This window comes from Entelurus aequoreus, linkage group LG11 (genome assembly GCF_033978785.1).
Source record: "Entelurus aequoreus isolate RoL-2023_Sb linkage group LG11, RoL_Eaeq_v1.1, whole genome shotgun sequence".
In the NCBI taxonomy this organism is placed as follows: domain Eukaryota; kingdom Metazoa; phylum Chordata; class Actinopteri; order Syngnathiformes; family Syngnathidae; genus Entelurus; species Entelurus aequoreus.
Window position 1 is genome coordinate 66,483,514 of NC_084741.1, and position 25,089 is coordinate 66,508,602.

Here is a 25,089-nt window from a genome sequence, read left to right on the forward strand (position 1 = left end):
AAGGAAATAATTTTTGATGGCGGAGTAACAAAGTAGTAAAGTTTTTTTTTTAATACTGACAAGAATATTACGTCCTTCCATTTTGTTTTCGGATGTAATAAACGACTGCGGTCAATTAGTAAACAAAGAAGTCACGTGGTCACGTGATTGCTCAATGCCTGATAAATTTGCGTAACGCCACATTGCGCTTAACGACTGATAACGTTTTCATTAGAATATAAAAAAACCACCAATGATAACACGAGTTGGTTAATTAAAAAGCATCATTGTTTATTCGCTGGTTGTTTTTAAAAATAGTGGCAACTTTTGAACTTTGATTTTCTACGCTTAATATTGTTTACGTAACTCCTTTACTCAAGCGCCAGTGAGCGTACGTAAAGACCGTTCGAGAATATCACCCAGCAGTTGATTAAGGAGCGCTTCTTCTTGGTGTCAGAGTAGCGTGCAACGTTAGTGTGATTGGAACATGGAGGAGGAAGGTAAATAAAGGCGCTAACACACGACGGCTGATTACTTTTGATTTTTTTCCCCCCCGTGGGAGATGGCAGTCTGACAGCGTCAACGTTTCGATTGTGAGAGCAGTGGAAGTGGACAGACTGTAGTGGAGGGACAACCAACGGGATTCGATCAGCGGTGAGGTGCACGCCATGCCAGCCGTCTCTTCTTGCGTCTTAAGCGGCGTGCTGTCTTCTTCACCACCGCTGGCTTTAGCAAGCTAGTTGGCTAAGCTAGCTAGCATTCAGCTCGCTTGCTATGGCTGGATGTTCTTACAGGCTTGTTTCTCAAACATTCTGCGTTCTGTATACTTAAAATAAGCAATAATATTCCATTACAACAAACTTATTTTTTTGTGTGTCTGGGTAAATGCACTGTGTTTATTAATCACTGCCTACCAGTCAGTTGTAACACATGACAATCAACACTGTGCGCACAGGTGAAGAACAAATACTGTGGAATATGTTATATATTATACATACATTAAAGTAAATGTATGAGGATTAAAGGTGAAACAACAACTTAACAGTCAATGGGTCAGTGGTGTATAAACAGACAGGTGTAACCTTGGCCTATTTGTAAAGCACTTAGACAATTCATTAGGAACACCTGACAATCGGATTGACACCCAAATTTGTGGTATCATCTAAACCAGGCCTGGGCAATTATTTTGACCCGGGGCCCAAATTTAGAGAAAAAAATGTGTCTAGGGGCCGGTATATCTATTTTTAGGAAAACTAATTCAAAACCTCACAATAAAGTCTGATCGAATGCTAAAAATGTTATGACAGACCGCCTTAAAAACGGAGTGGAATTTCATTTTTTTTATATGAACGATAAAACCCTGAATATTGAGAACATATGACACTCAATCGACATATTTTACAATCAAGCCAAATACAACAAAAATGCAACAAACACAGCGAAATATGAACGCGAAGGGTAAAAAAACAAAAAACATCTAGAATGGAATAGAATAGAATAGAAAATACTTTATGGATCCGTGGGGGAAATTCAGCACCACAGTTTGCTCACAATAGACAGTAATAATAATAAATAGGCGACTTGTCCAGGGTGTACCCCGCCTTCCGCCCGATTGTAGCTGAGATAGGATTCAGCGCCCCTCGCGACCCCAAAGGGAATAAGCGGTAGAAAATGGATGGATATTATATATATAATATATAAATATATTCTACATATACTCTTCATTTAAGTGCAGTCAAGGAACATATGCATTATACAGTCTGATGGCTGTCGGTATGAAGGACCTCCTGTGTCGTTCCGTGTTGCATTTTGGGAGTCTGAGCCTTCCACTGAACATGCTCATTCTCCCCGCAAGGTCGGAGTGTAGTGGGTGGGAGGTGTTGTCCATAATGGTTAGGAGTAGGGAGGCCGATATTATCGGCCGATAAATGCGTTAAAATGTAATATCGGAAATTATCGGTATCGTTTTTTTTATTATCTGTATCGTTTTTTATTTTTTTTATTTTGTTTTTTTATTAAATCAACATAAAAAACACAAGATACACTTACAATTAGTGCACCAACCCAAAAAACCTCCCTCCCCCCATTTCTTTCTGTTATCAATATTCTGGTTCCTACATTATATATCAATATATATCAATACAGTCTGCAAGGGATACAGTCCGTAAGCACACATGATTGTGCGTGCTGCTGGTCCACTAATAGTACTAACCTTTAACAGTTAATTTTACTCATTTTCATTAATTACTAGTTTCTATGTAACTGTTTTTATATTGTTTTACTTTCTTTTTTATTCAAGAAAATGTTTTTAATTTAGTTATCTTGTTTTATTATTTTTTTTAAAAAAGTACCTTATCTTCACCATACATGGTTGTCCAAATTAGGAATAATAATGTGTTAATTCTACGACTGCATATATCGGTTGATATCGGTATCGGTTGATATCGGTATCGGTAATTAAAGAGTTGGACAATATCGGAATATCGGATATCGGCAAAAAGCCATTATCGGACATCCCTAGTTAGGAGCTTTGCTAGACTTCTCCTCTCTGACACCACCGCCAGAGAGTCTAGCCCCACTCCCACCACGTTACTGGCCTTTTCTACCAACTTGTCCAGTCTGTTTGCGCCCCTCGCTCTCAGCCCGCTGCCCCAGCAGGCCACGGCGTACAAGAAGGCGCCCGCCACCACCGACTCGTAGAACATCCTCAACATCTTTGTACAGACGTTGAAGGATCCTCGCCTCCTGAGGAAGTAGAGGCGGCTCTGTCCCTTCTTGTAGAGTGCCTCAGCGTGTTTTGACCCATTCAGCTTGTTGTCGATGTGTACACCGAGGTATTTATAATCCTCCACCTACAATCTGATAAATTTGATATATCACTAAGCTTTAGAACTTTCTTGTAAAAATCTCCTTCCGCGTCTATCCCTGACACCCGAATTTCAGGCTCTGGAAACACTCTGTGGAAACGCTCCCCACCCACACTGCTTGGTGCATCGTCTGAGCTACTGTGACGTAGATTACCATAGTAACTAGGAGGGTTGTACGGTATACGGGTATTAGTATGGTACCGCGATACTAATGAATCATATTTGGTACCACACCGCCGCTGAAAAGTACCGATCCGCCACACCCTAAGATTTTTTGTTAAAATAAAGCCAATAATGCAATTTTTTCAGGTCCCCTTTATTTAGAAAAGTATTGAAAAGTACCGAAAAGTATCGAAATAATATTGGTATCAGGTCAACACTAGTCACTAAAATATCATGCAAAAGCGCAGATTCCAACCATTGAAATACTTTGTTTAGTTCAAGACTTACGGTCATTAGAAAACATCACTGCACATCATAATGGCAGATACACTTTCCATCTTAAAGATCTAAAAAAAATATTTGGGAATGTCCGGCGGCCCAGATTGAAAAGCTTAACGGGCCGCATGTGGCCCCCGAGCCTTAATTTACCCAGGTCTGATCTAAACCAGTGGTTCTTAACCTTGTTGGAGGTACCGAACCCCACCAGTTTCACCTTGTTCAAAGAACAAATCAACACAGTGCATGAACTCACAACAAATTACACACCTGCAAATCAGTTTGACTTCTGCTGTTGCCTTTGAGCAGTGGTTCTTAACCTGGGTTCGATCGAACCCTAGGGGTTCGGTGAGTCGGGCTCAGGGGTTCGGCGGAGGTCAAGACACACCCGACTCATCGTGTAAATACAACCTTCTCCCTATCGGCGTATTAGGGATACGGCAACAGCAGAAGTCAGACTGATTTGCAGGTGTGTAATTTGTTGTGAGTTTATGCACTGTGTTGGTTTTGTTCTTTGAACAAGGTGATTTTCATGCACGGTTCATTTTGTGCACCAGTATAAAAACATGGTAACACTTTAGTATGGGGAACATATTCACCATTAATTAGTTGCTTATTAACATGCAAATTAGTAACATATTGACTCTTAACTAGTCATTATTAAGTACTTATTAATGCCTTATTCGGCATGGCCTCATTATAGCCCTAACCCTAACCCTAACCAAATAACTCTAAATTAAGTCTTTGTTACTTAGAATATGTTCCCCTATATTGTCCAAAAAACTCTAAATTAAGTCTTTGTTACTTAGTATACAGTTATGTTCATAATAATAGCAGTGTGTTTAAAAAGGTGAGTAAACCTCAAAATTCTTCAAATAAATTGTATTTAAATGAACACAAATGCATTGGGGAGACTGCACATTCTATTTCAAAGCCAGAAAATTGGAAAAAAGTAATTTAATTTGACAATATTTTACAGAAAGTCAAGAAATATAAAACAAAAAAATAGCAGTGTTGGCATCTTTCTTTACAAAACTCAAATGTACTGTATAAACTAAGAAAGGCTTGCAGATTCAACTTTTCTTAGAATTATTAACTATAATTTAGTTGCATAACCACGGTTTCTGATAACTGCTTCACATCTGTGGCACATGGAGTCGACAGGTATTGCAGCCCAGGACAATTGTACTACGTTCCACAATTCCTCTGCATTTTTTGGTTTTGCTTCATGAACAGCATTGTTTATGTCAGCCCACAAGTTTTCAATGGGATTAAGGTTCGGGGATTGTGCTGGCCACTCCATTACTTGAATTCTGTTTGTCTGGAACCATGATTTTACTCGCTTGCTGGTGTGTTTGGGGTCATTGTCTTGTTGAAACACCCATTTCAAGGGCATTTCCTCTTCAGCATACAACAACATGACTTCTTCCAGGATTCTGATGTACTCAAACTGATCCACGATCCCTGGAATGCAATGAATAGGACCAACACTGTAGTACGAGAAACATCCCCCAAACTGTCTGTGGCCCTTAGACCCAAAATGAACAATCTTACTCTCATCAGTCCTCAAATATTACGCCATTTCTTTTTAGGTCAGTCAATGTGTTTTTTGACAAATTGTAACCGCTTCAGCACACGTCTTTTTTTTAAACAATGGGACTTTGCGGGGGTTTCTTGCTGCTAGCTTGGCTTCACATAGACGGTCTGATTGTTACAGTACTCACAGGCCATTTTAGATCTTTTTTGATCCTCCTGGAGCTGATCATTGGCTGAGCCTTTGCCATTTTGGTTATTCTCCGATCCATTCCAATAGTCGATTTTCTATTTCTGCCTCGCCTTTTTGGTTTTGGCTTACATTTTAAAGCGTTTGATATCATTTTAGCTGAACAGTCTATTATTTTCTGCACTTCTTTACAGGATTTCCCCTCTTTTATTAAATTCTTAATCAAAGAATGCTCTTCTTCTGAACAGTGTCTTCAACGACCCATTTTACTCTGTTTTTCCAAGGACAAATGCACAGCCAGCATATGCAGCGTCAGTTGCCTTGATCCTAAAATAAGGGCCACTTGTTTAACATATTTTTTTACACATAATCAATGATGGAACGCAGCACTGCTATTTTTTTGAACACGCCCCTTTCAGTAAATGATTCCGTTTCACAGAATCAGCAGCATGCACGTCATGCCTGTTGGGTCTGTTGGTTTTCTATACCTTTACTAAACCTTCTAGAAACTTACTTGCAGTGTAGAAGTGGAAATTCTAACAAAAACAGTGATTTATCTTGCTAGTGATGTGGGACTGCTATTATTTTGAACACAACTGTATGTTCCCCATACTAAAGTGTTACCAAAAACATATAACTTCGTCTTGAATTTGAAAAAAAACCTACATTTTATTTTTCACTAAAGAAGGGTTCGGTGAATGCGCATATGAAACTGGTGGGGTTTGGTACCTCCAACAAGGTTAAGAACCACTGCCTTTGAGAGACCAGTTCAGATATGCGTGGCTTCACTTTGGTAAGTGCCACTCTCATGTCATTTTAAATGGTAAAATAAAATTACTTATTTATTTTCACAGCAAAGTCTGTTCCTTTTCTTCGTTTTCCACCCAGACATACAATACTAGTACACAGCTCACGAAAAACAATAATTTTTGTTATTGTCATTGTAAGTGGGCCAAAACACTTATATTAGAAAATAATCTCATGGAAATGGCAGCTGTCATTTCATTATAATAATAAAACATTTCATTTATTTAGTCAGGTTTGGGACAGGTGTTCTCACATGTGCTCCACTTTTAGAAGGAACATTGTTTGAGGGTATCCATAATACGCCGATAGGGAGAAGTTTTTATTTACACGATGAGTCGGGTGTGTCTGGACTTCCGCGGCGGAGGCTCCGCCGAACCCCTGAGGAGGCTCCGCCGAACCCCTGAGGCAGACTGACCGAACCCCTAGGGTTCGATCGAACCCAGGTTAAGAACCATTGATCCAAAACTAATGTAAAGCATCCTAACAACATGTTAAAAGAGAAAGTAAGCAGAAATTAACAGTGAATGAACAAGTAGATTAATAATTAAATTTCTACCACTTGTCCTTAATAATGTTGACAAAATAATAGAATGGAAAATGACACAATATGTTACTGCATATGTCAGCAGCTAAATTATGAGCCTTTGTTTGCTTACTTCCTAATAAAAGACAACTTGTCTTGTATGTTCACTATTTTATTTAAGGACAAACTTGCAATAAGAAACATATGTTTAATGTACTGTAAGATTGTTTGTTAAAATAAAGCCAATAATGCCATTTTTTGTGGTCCCTTTTTTTGTGAAAAGTATCGAAATACATTTTGGTACCGGTACAACACTAGTCTACTGCAGAGGACACTGGTTCTCAGGGATATACAAAATAAGACTAAGTGAAGGGAGAATTCCATATTCCATATTATACTCTATATGAAATATCTGTTGGTGTGTGTGGGCTTCCTGGTCGTCATGGTGACCGAATAAGGTCCAATTTCAACAATATATGATAATGCTCAGCTTTGTATTATTAATTTAAATGGATGCTCATTATTGTGGTTGCAGAAATGTTAGTCAACATGTTCCAATATGTGGTCCCCCTCATGTGTCAACAAAAGAGAGCATGATTATTATCCTCAAAAAGGCAGATTATGTTATTCCACTCTTGTATTGTCTCTAATGTTGTGGACAACGCCTGTGATGAGAGAATACTAATGTCTAATCCTCTTACATCGATCCTGATCATCATATCGCAGCCATGTAAATTTGCCTCGCATTTACAGCCTGACTGTGTAATTGATAACAGAAGATGGGCTGCCCTGTGCAATGCTTTATGTGCTTGCAGGAGAGAAGAATTTTGCACATGTGATTTATTTGTATTCCTGACAGTTCATTTTGGAAATTAGAACTCATCTCCGCGTGCGTTGGGGAAGCAGATTAGGTAAGAGAGGATTGTTGTTGAAACTATAAGGTGTGAATGTGGGTCACTGGGATGTATTGGAGAACTGCTTTGTGGATGTTTTAATTATGATTATGATAATTACACTAACGGCATAAATTATGATAATTACGATACACCAATCATTTATTTTAAGTATCAACACTAATACTTGATTTTACTATCTCGGAGCTAGTGATGTGCGGATCGATACTGAAATATAGATAGCGTCGATATCAGATCTTTATGCGCTAATATCAATTCTCAAATGAAAATATCGCTACTTCTGATACTTAAGTTATTTAAGATTATGTATATCATTAACAGGAACACAGTGTAAAGTAACTAAATCAGTGGGATTTTATCTACAAACCCCAAAACCAGTGAAGTTGGCACGTTGTGTAATTCGTAAATAAAAACCGAATACAATGATTTGCAAATCATTTTCATCCATCCATCCATTTTCTACCGCTTTTAACTTATATTAAATTGAATACACTGCAAAGACAAGATATTTAATGTTCAAACTGAGAAACTTCATTTTGAATTTTTTTGCAAATAATCATTAAATTAGAATTTAATGGCAGCAACACATTGCAAAAAAGTGGTCACGGGGTATTTTTACCACTGTGTTACATGGCCTTTCCTTTTAACAACATTCAGTAAACGTTTGGGAACTGAGGAGACCAATTTTTGAAGCTTTTTAGGTGGAATTACTTCCCATTCTTGCTTGATGTACAGCTTAAGTTGTTCAACAGTCCGGGGTCTCCGTTGTGGTATTTTGGCTTCATATTGCGCCACACATTTTCAATGGGAGACAGGTCTGGACTACAGGCAGGCCAGTCTAGTAACCGCACTCTTTTACTATGAAGCCATGCTGTTGTAACACGTGGCTTGGCATTCTCTTGCTGAAATAAGCAGGGGCGTCCATGGTAACGTTAATTGGATGGCAACATATGTTGTTCCAAAACGTGTATGTACCTTTCAGCATTAATGGTGCCTTCACAGATGTGTAAGTTATCCATGCTTTAGGCACTAATACACCCCCATACCATCACAGATGCTGGCTTTTCAACTTTGCGCCTATAAAAATCCGGATGGTTCTTTTCTTCTTTGTTCTGGAATCTGGAGGACACAACATCCACAGTTTCCAAAAAACATTTGAAATGTAGACTCGTCAGACCACAGAACACTTTTACACTCCAAATGAGCTAATATTTGCAAAAAATAACGTTTTCCAGTTAGAACGGTAAGTATTTGTCTTTGCAGACTATTCAATTGCATATAGGTTCAAAAGGATTTGCAAATCATTGTATTCTGTTTTTATTTACGATTTACACAACGTGCCAACTTCACTGGTTTTGGGTTTTGTATATCTTCTAGATCTTTCATTGTGTATTTTTTTTGCATTTGAGTCATTCCTGACGCACAAATGCGCTGGTGATGCGGTCCACAGTCTCACGCACAGAATTAAGTTTCAGAATGCAAATGTCTGTTGTCTAGATTGCGATTGTTACAGATTATAGATGTGTGCTGCTGGTCCAACACATTGCACGCAGGTCTCCGTCTCCGTAGTAAAATCCCCGTATGCATGCTATATCCTCATTTAAATAAGGGGGTCTGCACAACTTTTTCAATTGCACATGCAGTGTTAGTAGATAACATGCAACACTTCCACCCCTAGTACACACATATATTTTTTAGCACACGCTGTCCAGCACGTGGTATTTGGATTCTTAATAAATCAGTCCTTCAGTCTGCTCACTCAACTGCGCCACTTTTCAGATATACACCCACAGTTAAGGTGAATTAGCATGTTTGCTCAAAATTGGTGTTATTAATTTGTGTTTATACATGATTATTGCAATAGGTTTTTGTGTTTAATGATTAAATGAGTTAAAGTACCAGTAGAATGGAAAAAAAGTTGCCTCTATATTGAAGCTATTGTCATATATCGGAGTTATGACACCAAAAGACTTACAAAATTTGCGAGTAAAGCGATAAGATCAAAATAGGATCAAGCTCACGGAGATTCCCAAGCCATTTTGAGAAATAATGAGCAAGCCAGTCACATGAGCTTCCACTTCCACTCCATCACCTTCATCTGGGTTCAGTCCCTGAGGATACAAACTTCCACTCCATCACCTTCATCTGGGTTCAGTCCCTGAGGATACAAACTTCCACTCCATCACTTTCACTGCCAGCTTCCTCAGCCAGACACTCAAGATTTTAAAGGTGTGTTTAGGCACCTTATCATATTGGAAAACTGTCATGCGGCCTATTTTCCTAAAAGTGGGAATCACGTAGCGCGTCGCAAAATCCCAGTATAAATTGGAATTAATGTTTTTCCTCAATGAACTCACAGCTCACCAGTGGTGGCAGCAATCACGCACACTCTAGTCATGCTTGACTGTAGACTAGACACAATTATCTCCCTACTGACGGAATGTTGTCTGTCTATCTGTGTTGGCCCTGTGATGAGGTGGCGACTTGTCCAGGGTGTACCCCTCCTTCCGCCCGATTGTAGCTGAGATAGGCTCCAGCGCCCCCCCGCGACCCCGAAGGGAATAAGCGGTAGAAAATGGATGGATGGATGACTGGTATGACAGTATTGGCTGTGTTATGTCATTTTCAGTGAAACTGACTACTCTGAAGTTTTATCTGGATAGTATTGTCCCTTGAGAAGAGAGCGTAAACTGTCAATGTTTGCTGATAAGTGAGAGATGTACTCACTTGTGTTAGATGTTTTTTTACTGTGGCGTTTTCTTGAGAAAGGCTCATGGTATTCCCCTTCAGACCTCGACAGAGAAAAATTCCCAAATCAAACAGAATGTGGTTTGGCTGCTTGTCTATATTTTGGTCAATAGTTTTATTTAAAATTCTCATTTAAATAGGGCGGTCTGCACCACGTTTCAATTGCACACTATTCTTTCATTCTCAAAATAATCTTTCTTATCTCATCATAAGAAGTATAACTTACTTCACCAATTATTATTTATTTATTTATTTTTATTGTGATTACTTATGGAGTATATTGTGAATAAATTGAGAACAGGAAGTGAACAAAAGTTTTAGCAACTGTTATGTAAAAGAAAGGGGGTAGGATTGAATAAGCTCTGCTTCTTCCTACTCCTTTTCGAACATGTTGAAAAGAGAAACTGGAAATTGTGATGTATCATGTTGTATGTTTGCATGTTCCAAATAAACTCAAACTCAAACACGTAGTGTTAGTAGATCACACGCAACACCTCCACTCGTAGTACATGCAATTTATTTTTGCACACGCTGTAGAACGCGATATTTGAATCTTAGTAAACCAGGCCCTTAGTCTCCTCACTCAACCCGCGCTGCTTTTCAGATATACACCCACGGTTAAGGTAAAGAAACATGTGTGCTCAAAAATAAATTGCGTGATTAATCTTCGTTTATACATGATTAATGCAATGCTTTTTTGTGATTAATCACGTGATTTAATGATTTGACAGCCCTAATTTTCATACAAGATATTGAAGTAGGGGGTCCCCGCTCCATCTGTTCTCCATCAATTTGGGGGTCTTTGGCCTGGGAAACCTTGTTGACCCCTGTTCTACAGTAGGGAAGCAACAAATAACCGGTTTTAACATTAACCATGATTAAAAACGTCTTAGTTATTCAATTGCAAAGGCTCCACTATATCGTGTTTTTCAGTCCTCCTCATTCGCTATAAACGAACATCAAGTTTATATGCACCTATCTAGAGACACGCTAATATGCTAGATTAGTTTAGAAACGGCAGTAGGACAAAGCAAAAAACTGAAAAGCTGAAGTCGGCAATGTGGAAACATTTCGGGTACTTTAAAAATTTACCAAGAAGCCATTTAAGACCCATTTGCCTTAACCTGCCAAAAGAACATTGCAGCTAAAGGGTCTAAAACGTCCAATATGGTGCAGCATTTGTGGGACCGCCACCCAGCTTTACATGTAAGACATAATAACGGTTAAATTATGTTAGTGGTAAGTTACTTAATTGAGAATTGAAAACACTATCTATCACTTACAATCAGTATCTTAGCTTAGTCAGTTCAGTGTAAACAAACAGCTACAGGTACTCCTCAAAGGCTTCTTCAGTGACCATTTTATGTTAAGTTTTTCTTCCTGTCTGTGTTGAACAAACTATGGGCATTTTAAGTTAATAAGCAAGTGTAAAACACTAACATAACAAGAGCTTGTAGAACAACATGACCATACCATGAAATCTAATTATTTACATTCCAGTTATTAAAACAGGATCAAATGAAATATTAAAAATGAATAAATAAGCATGGATGACAGTCGATGACGATATTTTCCCCGGGGGATTAACAAAGGTAATCTTAATCTTATATTAATATTCAAATACTTTACAAAACCCAAAACCAGTGAAGTTGGCACGTTGTGTAAATCGTAAATAATAACAGAATACAATGATTTGCAAATAATTTTTCAACTTATTCAATGGAATCCACTCACAAGATATTTAAGGTTCAAATGAGAAACTTGTTGTTTTTTTTGCAAATAATCATGAATTTAGAATTTAATGGCAGCAACACATTGCAAAAAAGTTGTCACAAGGGCATTTTTACCACATGGCCTTTCCTTTTAACAACACTCAGTAAACGTTTGGTACTGAAGAGATCAGTTTTTGAAGCTTTTCAGGTGGAATTATTTCCCATTCTTGCTTGATGTACAGCTTAAGTTGTTCAATAGTCCGGGGTCTCTGTTGTGGTATTTTATGCTTCATAATGCGCCACACATTTTCAATGGGAGACAGGTATGGACTACAGGCAGGCCAGTCTAGTATCCACACTCTTTTACTACGAAGCCACGCTGTTGTAACACGTGGCTTGGCGTTGTCTTGCTGAAATAAACAGGGTCGTCCTTGATAACGTTGCTTGGATGGCAACATATGTTGCTCCAAAACCTGTATGTACCTTTCAGCATTAATGGTGCCTTCACAGATGTGTAAGTTACCCATGCCTTGGGCACTAATTCACCCCCATACCATCACAGATGCTGGCTTTTGAACTTTGCGTCTATAACAGTCCGGATTGTTCTTTTCTTCTTTGGTCCGGAGGACACGACGACTTCCACAGTTTCCAAAAACAATTTGAAATGTGGACTCGTGAGACCACAGAACCCTTTTCCATTTGCATCAGTCCATTTTAGATGAGCTCGGGCCCAGCTAAGCCGAGGCGTTTCAGGGTGTTGTTGATAAATGGCTTTCGCTTTGCAAAGTAGAGTTTTAACTTACACTCATAGGTGTATAGGTATAGTGACGAACTGTAATTACTTACAGTGTTTTTCTGAAATGTTATGTGAAATGTGATAATTATGAAACCGTGATTACTACTCAGACTATAATCGTACAGTCAAAATGTACAATCGTTGCATCCATATTCAACACTGTGTTATGTTGTATATTCAGTTAAGATGTATGTTGTTACACAGTATGTTTTGTTTAGCTTTGCATTGTTGCTTGTGATGCTGAGTAAAAACCGAAGCTTTAAAATTTGGCCTCTGTTGCTGTCCAAAAAGGTATTTTCAGAGGCAAATATCCATCCATATATCTCAACTGGCGGAGCATGCCTGTGTGTTCTGGCTCGTTCCAGTCTCATTATTCATGGTTCAGCCGAGCAAAGAAATCGCATGGAAAACAGCAGATGGAGCTTTAGCATGGTTATGTGGCATCAGATATCTGGGGCACAAGTTTCACCTCGCTTGGCCTTTCCGCTGTTAGAGGATGTCTAAAAACATGTTCATCAGATTATAGTTTTTATATAAGATATTAAAATGGTCATTCTCAGGATAACCTGTTTATGTTGTATGTATGACAGTGACTGTCAATGTAATGGCCCAACACAATAAAACAAATTACTTATTTTCTATACTGATGAAAACTGATGAATTTATCTATTTTTCTTTCCTTTCAGATATTTCAGGTGGCCTCGTTGGGTTTGCTTCATTCTTGTGTTGCCATGGCGATGCGAGAGTTGGTGGAGGCAGAATGCGGTGGCGCCAATCCCCTCATGAAGTTGACCGGTCACATGACCACGGAAGGCGGGGCATGGCGACACCGCTCCACACCTACAGTGAGCTTCTTTTTTTCTCCCTAATTTTAAAGTTAGTTTATGAATAAAATGAAAAGGCTAATGTTAGCATTTTTCATGCTAGATTCCCCCAACTTCCATTGAAATTGCCACTGAGGAAGAGGTGAGCGCTCATATTTTCAGTTTTGCTAGTTTAGTGATTTAAGCCAGTACTAAGGTGTGTTTTGGGGTTCCAGCTTGTCAATGAGTTTCTCCAGGCTCCCCCACGCCACCCACAGACATTTGACATGGGTCAGCTGTTGGAGGAGATGCAGCAGATCGACCAACAAAGCTACAGACAAGCTCCACAGAGAGGTACCTCTCTTACTCCTCTCTTTAATCATCAAATTAACCTCACAGATGTCTCCAGTGGTTTTTCTTCTTTGTATGCTTCAGCTCCAGATGTGGCAGCCCTGGCTCTCTCAGGTGCCTGGGCAGCAGAGTTCGTCTCAGGCTCAGAGTCGGCATCAACCCCGGGCCTCATCGCACTCGGCGACGCAGCGGATGCCGACTGGACAAAAGAATTCATTGCTGAGGCTGCAGGTAGTTTTAAAACACCCTTTCTCACAGTCAATACACATTTTATAGATAACCATACATAATTGCTTATCATGCGTTACTATTGCAAATCTCTACTGTGTTTAGGATGAACTTACGTTGTTATTCCATCCTGGTCATATGCTATACAAACTACATACAGTACAGGCCAAAAGTTTGGACACACCTTCGCATCAAAACTGTGAATGAACACATGTGGAGTTATGTACCGTAATTTCCGGACTATAAGCCGCTACTTTTTCCCCTCGTTCTGGTCCCTGCGGCTTATACAAGGGTGCGGCTTATTTACGGCCTGTTCTTCTCCGACACAGATGAAGAGGATTTGGGTGGTTTTAGTACGCAGGAGGAAGACGATGACACAATGATTAAAGACTGACTTTTCATATACCGGTAGGCTGGTTATTTTGATAACGTACAGGCGAGCACTTTGTATTACTTTGCAGCGTTGTATTATTTGTACTCTGCACGAATGCTGTTCGCCATGTCAATGATGTGAAAGTTTGATTGAATGATTGAAAGATTTATTGTTAATAAATGAGACGCTTTGCGTTCCCAAACAGTCATCTCTGTCCCGACAATCCCCTCCGTGGTAGCAGGAACCCCTATATACTACGGTAATTACACATCAAAACCCTGCGGCTTATAGTCGGGTGCGGCTTATATATGGAGCAATCTGTATTTTCCCCTAAATTTAGCTGGTGCGGCTTATAGTCAGGTGCGGCTTATAGTCCGGAAATTACGGTACTTAACAAAAAAAGGTGAAATAACTGAAAACATGTTTTATATTCTAGTTTCTTCAAAATAGCCACCCTTTTTCTCTGATTACTGCTTTACATATGCTTGGCATTCTCTCGATGAGCTTCAAGAGGTAGTCACCTAAAATGGTTTTCCAACAGTCTTGAAGGAGAATGCCAAGAGTGTGCGAAGCAGTAATCAGAGCAAAGGGTGGCTTAGAATGTGAAACATGTTTTCAGTTATCTCACCTTTTTTTGTTAAATACATAACTCCACATGTGTTCATTCATAGTTTTGATGCCTTCAGTGACAATCTACAATGTAAATGGTTATGAAAATAAAGAAAACGCATTGAATGAGAAGGTGTGTCCAAATATTTGGCCTGTACTGTATGTAACAATATACTGATATCATAGCTGTTTTGGAAACAGCTATGACGCTGTCAATGCTGTCAATTAACAAGGAGTTGCATATACCTAGATGTGTATATATATATATATATCAGGGGTCTCAAACTCAATTTACCTGGGGGCCACTGGATGCAGAAACTGGGTGAGGCTGGGCCGCAAGAAAAGATTTCTTGAAAAAAATCTAACATGCACTTTTTAATGAATTCTCCTTCTTTGAATGGCTTTCCCGCCCTAGCAACCATCTCACTCACCATGTAGCTAGCTTTGACTGCTGCATCGTTCTTTTCGCTTGCTTTCTTGACGAAATCTTGTTGCCTCAGTAGACAGAGAAATTTGCAACCCGGTTCACTCTCTCATCTCCCTGGTATTTTGCATACTCCTCAGCATGTCTAGTTGTATAATGACGTTTCAAATTGTATTCCTTATGCACCGCAACTTTCTCTGTATCAACTACAGAAAAGAGTTATAAGGATTATTCATAAAGTAGATTACTTAGAACACACTAACATATTATTTATTAATTTGGGTTTATTGAAATTACAGGAGCTAGTAAAGTTACAAACATTATGTGTCATGTTTAAGGCTAAAAGTAAAACATTACCAGCAAATTTACAAAAAATGTTTGTCATCATTTCTGAGAATGAAGAGCATAGAAGAAAAGGTAATTTCCAACATCAGTATTCAAGGACAACTTTAAAACAAATGTGCATATCAGTGGTGGGGGTTAAACTATGGAATTCTCTTTACAATGAGATAAAAGATTGTAAAAATATATTCCAATTGAAAAAATATTTAAAGACAGAAGAATAAGATCATATGGACAGCCATAAGTGTTTACATTTTGCTTTATATTTATTATTTTACTTATTTTTTGCCTGGTTTTGTATTTGTTTTGTATCATCCTGTGAGGTGTATATTACTTATTTTGTTTTTTTTGTTCGGTTTGTACATCATGAAGTTTTGCACGTGTGTTTTTTTGTGTGTTTTTTTGTTTTTCGTTATATTTGGATGTAATTGTTGGTTTATATGATATCATTAAGTAAGACTACGTATTATGCCCCCTTCTTGAAGGGGGCAGAAAAATATAAGATTTTTCTTCATCCTGCTCCTTCTCAGGCTATGGTGTGTAAATGTATAATTGAATAATTGAGGTATAATTGTCTATCGATCAAAGATGCACATCAATGAAGGAGATAAATAAAAATGAAATTAAATTAAATGAAATAAGACACGTCGGGGTGCCCCTGTGCTCATCTAAAGAAATATTGCATCAAAAATCGTCTCTGTCTGGAGCCAACGGGAAGGGGGAGGGGAGCGGCTCACGGTGGAGTTTACAGTTACGGTAGCACAATTAGCCCCGAACGGGCTAACATCACCACTAACGTGTTACACGTCTGATTCGCCCAGCGCTGGGGTCCAGTGCACCACAGTTTTGTATTGTCGCTCGGTCCTTCGGCGGAGTGCTCGTCTTCCCCGCCCGGACTGTTTACAACGGGGGCGGGAGCGAGCAGGCGGGCGAGCGAGGGAGGCAGGGAGGGAGGGAGGAAGAGCGTGTGCGGGTGTCGTGGAAAAGCGGCAAAATGTTTCTCTGCTTGCATCACGCAAGTGACGTCAATGCATACTTGCCAACCTTGAGACCTCCGAATTCGGGAGATGGGGGGGGTTGAGGTGTGTGTGGGGGGGTTGAGGTGGGCGGGGTTGGGAGGAGGCGGGGTTGGGGGTACCGGGGGTGTTTTTGTAGCCCGGAAGAGTTAGGGCTGCAAAGGATTCTGGGTATTTGTTCTGTTGTGTTTATGTTGTGTTTAGGTGTGGATATTCTCCCGAAATGTGTTTGTCATTCTTGTTTTGTGTGGGTTCACAGTGTGGCGCATATTTGTAACAGTGTTAAAAAATAAATTAAATAAAATATGACCACCCTCAGTGTGACATGTATGACTGTTCCTCAAGTATGTCTTGCAATAACTTGCGTGTGTCTGCAGAAGCCTCATACAACATGTGTCTGGGCCGGCACGCTGTTAGTATGGAGAAAAAGATGATGCGGAGACAGTTTCTAGAGGACACTTAAGGCAGTGCCATAACGGCACGCCCTTGCCACACCGTGATTGGTAGATTCCTTCAGCTCCGCACACAACGCTGTCAAGCGCCATTCATTTAAAACTCGCGGGCTGCACTACCATTAAACTTTCATATTACGGTGGGGGCAGCAAAATAACGACTCGCGGGGCGCAATTGGCCCGCAGGCCGCGTGTTTGAGACCCCTGCTGTAAGGAAACAGACACCCACTAGATGTATAAGATTTCATGGGATTTAGCGATTAGGAGTGACATATTGTTTGGTAAACGTATAGCATGTTCTGTATGTTATAGTTATTTGAATGACTCTTACCATAATATGTTACGTTAACATACCAGGCACGTTCTCAGTTGGTTATTTATGCGTCATATAACGTACACTTATTCAGCCTGTTGTTGAAGAAATTATCATAGATTGCGCAACGAACACAACGCTACTACCAAGCATACATGCCAACCCTCACGATTTTTCCGGGAAACTCCCGAATTTCAGTGCCCCTTTCAAAAGTCTCCCGAGGCAACCATTCTCCCGAATTTCTCCCGATTTTCACCCGGACAACATTATTGAGGGCGTGCCGTGATTGCACTGCCTTTAGCGTCCTCTACAACCTGTCGTCGCGTCCGCTTTTTCTGCATACACACAGCGTGCCGGCCCAGTCACATGTTGTTTGTGGCTTCTACAGTCACACGTATGTGACTGCAAGACATACTTGGTCAACAGCCATACAGGTCACACTGAGGGTAGCCGTATAAACAACTTTAACACTGTTACAAATATGCGCCACACTGTGAACCCACACCAAACAAGAATGACAAACACATTTCGGGAGAACATCCGCACCGTAACACAACATCAACAAAACAGAACAAATACCCAGAATCCCCTGCAGCCCTAACTCTTCCGGGCTACAATATATACCCCCGCTACCACCAAACCCTGCGCCCCCCTCCCATCTCCTGAATTCGGAGGTCTCAAGGTTGGCAAGTATGCTACCAAGTAGGTGTCGGAGCAAATGCTGGTCTGACGCCGAGGAAGACTGGCGCGAAAGAGAGTTGTTTCAAAAGGAATTTTCGGATGGAGAATCATGGAAATAAAACTTTACAATGTCTCTGAGTTCATTCAAAAGGCTCTGTAGATTGGTAAGAGTTTTAAATCCGAAGGAAAAGACTATTTGTGCCCCGATACCGCTCCAGAGTGTTGGTGGGTTGCTATTACTGTGGACAAGCTCTCCAGTTGTGTGGAATACAGAGTTGTTACTAAACAGTTTGGAGTGCACAAATGCAGCGTGAAGAGGTTTGTGTACACTTCACTTTTTTGCCTTTACTATATGCATGCTTCTCTTCCTCGTTCATTCGTTTTTGTTCGGTAGTCTGAATGAAGCCGCATTCTCCATTGCCTTAGTTACCTTCTGTTTCTTTTTTTTCCCCATTGATGCGCTTCAAAATATTCAGTTCTTTTAATTTGTGAAGCAAATAAAGTATCCTCTTAATTCCAGTTGTTGCCTGCTTTGATTAAATGGTACCTGCTTTCTTGTAGAGACTGGCACATGTCAGAGAAGAGAGAGATCAGGTTTTCAATCGCATAAGCCAGGTGTTTGTCCGACTTTTCAAAAACCGAACACAATCGGATAAAAGTGTTTCAATGGTTTGTAGGATGTTTATTTAGAGCCAAACTATTTGTGAAATCACACTAATTTAGTGCATGGACACGTACTGACAGTAGACATCTTAACCTCATCACCAGCACAGCATGGTGGAGCATGCTGGTGAAAAAACTGCTGTCACTGACTCAAAAAGAAAAAGGAAGTGGAAAAAAAAAAAAATAATCACACCAGAATCCTATACAGAATGATACCATTAATTCCAATTTTGTAATTTATCTTTGAATAATATATTCTCTGATTTATTTGTATTATTCTCTTATGTTATTTTGACATAATTTACCCCTGATAGGCACCTCGTACTTGTGCAGTAAACACCTCCAGGCTGCTGTATGGGGAAATAGCAGTATATGTATTAATACTATCTGACTATTGGTGCTGTGAGGTCGTCATAAATCTTTATGTCGCCACTATTTTTCTACAGTGTAAGGGAGGAGGGATCTTAATGTGTGTTCCCCTGATGTGTTTTATTTTCTCTTTCAGATCCTGGACGGTGGGCTGAGGAATATTTGGAGAAGTCTGAGGAGAAGCTGTGGCTGGGAGACTTTGGAGACAAGGAGAATGAGTGGTAAGGAAAAAAAGAGGACATAAAAGTGTTATTGTTAAGATGCTATCATTCTCTAAAGTAGAGGTGTCAAATGTGTTTTTTGAGCAATTGGTACATTAAAAAAAATCAGATTAGACCAAAAAAACTAACACAAAATGTTGCCAAGTGCATAATGTAAAGAGAGAAAAATTAAATGTTGATACTAATGACGACTATATAAAGATATATTATATAAAAATACATACAAATACAGTTTTATTAGCCTTTTTCCAAAATTAAAAAAAATATTTAATAACATCAAAGTGTCCGCCAATTACTTTTTCATGGTTTGGACAGTCTTGCTTTTATAAAAAAGACCAAACCTTTGTTTAAAGACTAGACGTGTTAATTGAACAGGACAAAGGAGTACCAGCCAGGAGAGGAGTTGAAACAGACAGCTAATGAGCTTGTGGCAAAGGTCGACGATCCAAAGTTACAAAACACAGAGGTGAGTAACAATTTCCTGTCAACCCGCCAGCCATCCTATCCCCGTTCATGCCACACCTATCACTGTACTCTTTCTCTCCATTCCTTTTATTGTTGCTTCCAAGTTCGAATTTTATTGAACTACAAATGGTAATTTTTATTTGTATCGCTTTTTTTTTTTCTTGTTTTGTTTTCCATTGGTGTGTAGTTCCTGCGGTTCATTAGGCAAATTGGCGAGGGCAGTGTGACAGTGGAGAACAGGACAGACAAACAGCTCAAAGATAAAGTTCAGGCCGAGGAGGCTAACCACTGGGCTTCCAACCTCAACCAGGTACGCTGTCCCCTTGAGGATGAGGTGCTTCTGGCGGATCTCTCCCTTGCTGTAATACTTTCCACCAAATGTATTTACTACTCCTGTAATATGAATCGTGAGGCTGCGCTGTAGCATCTAACGTATACTAGCTGGTCTTTCAAAGTCAACTATGGTATCTCACAAAAGTGAATACACGCCTCCCAGCAACCATTTTATGATATCTTCTCAAGGACAAGAAAGAGTACATAACACGGTATATACACTACCGTTCAAAAGTTTGGGGTCACATTGAAAAGTCCTTATTTTTGAAGGAAAAGCACTGTACTTTTCAATGAAGATAACTTTAAACTAGTCTTAACTTTAAAGAAATACACTCTATACATTACTAATGTGGTAAATGACTATTCTAGCTGCAAATGTCTGGTTTTTGGTGCAATATCTACATAGGTGTATAGAGGCCCATTTCCAGCAACTATCACTCCAGTGGTCTAATGGTACAATGTGTTTGCTCATTGGCTCAGAAGGCTAATTGATGATTAGAAAACCCTTGTGCAATCATGTTCACACATCTGAAAACAGTTTAGCTCGTTACAGAAGCTACAAAACTGACCTTCCTTTGAGCAGATTGAGTTTCTGGAGCATCACATTTGTGGGGTCAATTAAACGCTCAAAATGGCCAGAAAAAGAAAACTTTCATCTGAAACTCGACAGTCTATTCTTGTTCTTAGAAATGAAGGCTATTCCACAAAATTGTTTGGGTGACCCCAAACTTTTGAACGGTAGTGTATGTCCAAATTATGTAGATATTTAGTATGAGCACCATTGTTATCCAGCACTGCTTTAATCCTCTTGGGCGTGACATTCACTAGACCTGCACAAGTTGTTATTGAAATCCTCTTCCATTCCTCCATGATGACATCCCTGGTGGAGCAGGTGGACGTTAGAACCTTGAACTCTTCCACCCTTTTTCTATCCGCTTTAGGACAAAGCGGATGGAGTGGACAAACTTCCACTCCATCACCTTCACGTTTAACTTCCTCAGCCAGACACTTAACATTTTAAAGGTGTTTTTTTGGCACCTTATGTTGGAAAACTGCCATGCAGCCTTTTTTCCGAAGAGTGGATTCATGTTGTACTTCACAAAATCCTAGTACAAGTTGGAATTCCTGTTTTTACTCAATAAAGCACCAGTGGTGGCAGTACTCATGCACCCTCCAGTCATGCTTGACTGTAGACTAGATACAATTATCCCCCAACTGACTAGTTTAACAGTATTGTTAAGTAATTTTCAGTGAAACGGACTACTCTGAAGTTTTATCTGGATAGTTTTGTCCCTTGAGAATAAGGTGTAAACTGTCATCATTTTTTTGCTGGTAAGGGAGATGTGTACTCACTTTTGTTAAATGTTGTATTTTTACTGTGCTGTTTCCTTGAGAAAGACTGATGCTAAACTTCCACGGTATTCCCCTTCAAATCTCTGCAGAGAAAAAAAGTCCCAGATCAAACAGAATGTGGTTTGGCTGGTTGTCTTTATTTTTGTCAATTGTTGTATGATATTTTGATGTTCTTTCACTGCGAGAAATAGGCTCATTGGGCTTTATTGTGCATGTGTGTGTGTGAGGAGTACCTGCTCATAACCAGGGTGCTCTAACTTTTCCATGTACTCTTCCCACTTTTGACCCTTCCAACGTGCCGTCCCGTTAATTAACAACCACCACCATTCATCCGCCCTCCTCCTCTCTACTCCCACCCTTTTATATAAACTCCCACAATAACCCCCTTAATCACCCCGCCTCCTCGCCGTAGTTCCTGACGGAAACAGGGGGAGGGAGTCTTCCCTTGGAATCCACAGAAAAGAAGGAGACCCTTGAGAAAGCTAAAGCTAAGCAGGCACAGCAGTGGGCCAAGGTCGTCAGGCAGGTAGGACGGCTGTGGTCGTGCCAGCGATAGGCTCTTGTCTTGTTGCACACATTATTTAGACGGACACATACTATAAAGGAGAAATAGGCGACATCATTAGGGACAGTTGTATTAGCCTTTTCTCTGTTTCATCTCTTCCATCTTTTCATTCACTTTCCATTATATTTTTCCTGATTTACTGCCCCCTCCACACATCCCCATTTCCAAGTTGACTTAGCAGACTCCAAGCAACCAATTGTGTCATTGCTGGCTTCTTACTCAGGTGTCGGAGGAGTCAGCCGAAGCCTGGGTGGACCAGTTCACCGCATCGGGACCTGATTTCCACCAAGCCAAAGCCGCAGTGGAGGTGAGACAAAGCCAAACCACAGAGTGCTAATTGGATGCAGGGATAGGAAACGGAACAGAAGGCCGATTGGAAAACTGCAAGATTTGAAAATGAATTATGTCACAAGCAGACATAGGGAAATTCCTCCTCCTCCTCCTCCTCCTCCTCTCTTCCTCATAAATCAGTTTTAAAGATGAGGACCATGTGTGCCTTCTCGGTTTGCCTCAGTAATGATTTACTGTCATTTTATCAGAGCGATGTGGATTTTTGGGAGAAGCTGCAGCAGGAGTGGGAGGAGATGGCCAAGCGGGACGCAGAGAGTCATCCCTGGCTCTCAGACTTCGATCAGCTACTGAGCTCGTCTTACGACAAGGTAAAACTCACTTCAGACCTTTTATTTAGTTATTGCATGCACATTATTTAACCCCAATATGTCTAAAGCCTCCTCTCTCTGTCCTTCCTGTCAGGGCTACCAGTTTGAAGAGGACAACCCTTACTTGACACACCAGGACCCTCTGACAGAGGGTGTGAAGAGGATGGAGGCCGGGGACATCCCTGGTGCCGTGCGCTTTTTTGAAAGTGCAGTGCAGAAAGAACCAGAAAACCAGCTGGTGAGAATCTGAAAGCATCCTCTAACAGAAAGCATTTGTGAGACTGCCACTGATGTTTTTTTTATTTTTTTATTTTTGCAGGCTTGGCAGTATCTGGGTACTTGTCAAGCAGAAAACGAACAAGAATTTGCTGCCATCAGCGCCCTCCGCAGGTTATACACTGCAATTTTAAGTGGCATTTTGCATACAGTAAAATACATTTAATTCCTTAGTACTAGGATAAATTATTAAATATTAAACCTCCTTATTACATTTTTCTTTATGTGGCCTTCGGTGGAAAAAAGTTGGGATACATCTGCATTAAATGCTCTAATTATAGCTTGTGATGTTATATTTTACTTTATGTGAAAACTCATCAAAACAAGTCCATTTTTTAAACTTCAATAATGGTTTGGATTGCGTGAGAAAGTAGGGTAACATATTGATACTAGTGGACATTGTCATTTATTAACAACTTTATTGCACAACACAACATCAACAAAACCAACATTGGAGCAAACTGCTCAGCCAGCATTATTCCACTGAGGAATGTGTGAAGAACTGTATGAGTTGACCCCAACATTTAAGTAGCGCAACCAACATTTTAAAGCTCTTGAGAGGTACATTGGCTAAAGCCAGAGGCGCTTCTCCCTCCATGCGACTTAAGCGACTGCTAGAGAGCCCCCTCCAAACACTGACATCATTAGTAATTATCTTAAGCGGGGTACACACATAAAGACAATAGGGCTGTTTCTGCTCCCATTTTCATCCTTCTGACCAAAGACCGCAAAATGCCTGATTATTGTATGTGTTTCAATATTGTTTTGTGGTCTGGGGTGTGTAAAGAGTGTATTGGTCCCTATATTTGGCTCCAAAACGGGTCGGCCGTCCAAAACTCTTCATATCTGTAGGGAACGCAGACGCATTGAGTCATCGCTCCGTGAATTGTGACGTAGTACAGAAAGTAACCAATCAGGAAGCTAAAAAAAGCGTTTTAGCTATTTTGTTGAGAACATACTCACCAATAGCTCGCTCAGTGGATTAAAGTCTGTGTGCACGCTGTCTCTATTACCTTTTTTTTTTAAATTAGGGACTATTTTAGTTTTTCAAAAACAGTCCCATGATCATCATCATTCTCTCCTCTCCTACGTCCTTTTATATATTGCCTATTTTTCCGCACCTTGCCACGGTGGTTGGTTGTAATTTGTTATGAAGCTTCTTCTACCATTTTGTTAGATCACTAGCTGTGTGTAATACTATTGATTAGATACCAAGTAAATACAGGGCTTGTATCGCCGATACTGATACCGACACGTTTTGATTTGAAACGTCATGATTATTGAATCCATTTTTGAATTTGCCTGCATTTTTTTGATTATGATTATGAGAACACAGGAAAAATATGTTCTGCAAATAAAACTATTTTTATAACTACATGCAACAATTTAAAACAATTCAATAATATATAAATTATCCATTTTCAATCGTACTACACACAATTGTTTGAGGAAAAAAAGTCCAAATAGCAAAAAAGTAACAATGTTACAAAATTATGAACTTTAAAGTGTAAACCAAACCACTAAATAACACTGTTTGCACTGACAGACTAGAAGAGACGCTGAAGTCGAATAAACTCTGTGAGAAAAATAGAGTAATTTGCTGGACGTACAAAAGAGAAACTACAACAAAAATATCAATCCCACCACGCTAGTATCGCTACGATACCAAAACCAACCTTGGTATTGATACTATCTATATTTTGTTCGATACGCCCAGCCCCTTGTTTGTTCACAACATTTCGGGCTTCGAAGACGAGAGTCTGGCTCCATGATGGGACAGAAAAGTCGCGTGTGTGCTGTGCTGTGTTGATATTATCGGAGCACACCACACACACAAAGATCAACTTGATTTTTTTGTCTTTATGTGTGGGGTCTTTAACAGAAAAAATATATATATTTTTACAAAATCTTCAAGTGTGTAACAGCCTTACTAAACCCCTGCTGGCAAAAGCTTCTGGATGCTGACATGCATCTGTGCTGCCATCTTGTGGAGTTAGAAAGGCTGTAGAAACTACTTTAGGAAGTTGCCTGCAGTCACAGCTGTTCATGCCAATGCTTTTGGACCTGGCATTATTTTGACGTTATT

At 39.8% G+C, this 25,089-nt stretch overlaps 1 protein-coding gene across 4 annotated transcripts in view; it reads left to right on the forward strand.

Annotated features, from left to right (window-relative positions):
* The first annotated feature begins 336 nt into the window (after positions 1–336).
* The window catches only part of pex5 (peroxisomal biogenesis factor 5), a 31,868-nt gene continuing 7,115 nt past the window's right edge, over positions 337–25,089 (forward strand). The window contains exons 1-13 of one of the 4 annotated variants that reach the window (XM_062063838.1): positions 337–633; positions 13,194–13,352; positions 13,435–13,473; positions 13,547–13,664; positions 13,746–13,892; positions 19,268–19,352; positions 19,728–19,818; positions 20,005–20,127; positions 21,916–22,029; positions 22,292–22,375; positions 22,608–22,727; positions 22,822–22,965; positions 23,047–23,117. In XM_062063838.1, coding sequence (XP_061919822.1) covers positions 13,239–13,352; positions 13,435–13,473; positions 13,547–13,664; positions 13,746–13,892; positions 19,268–19,352; positions 19,728–19,818; positions 20,005–20,127; positions 21,916–22,029; positions 22,292–22,375; positions 22,608–22,727; positions 22,822–22,965; positions 23,047–23,117 — 1,250 coding nt within the window. In that variant the 5' untranslated portion in view covers positions 337–633; positions 13,194–13,238. Of the gene's footprint in view, positions 634–7,108; positions 7,249–13,193; positions 13,353–13,434; positions 13,474–13,546; positions 13,665–13,745; positions 13,893–19,267; positions 19,353–19,727; positions 19,819–20,004; positions 20,128–21,915; positions 22,030–22,291; positions 22,376–22,607; positions 22,728–22,821; positions 22,966–23,046; positions 23,118–25,089 lie in introns of those variants that run through there. The other 3 variants (XM_062063839.1, XM_062063841.1, XM_062063842.1) reach the window with 3 other exon arrangements.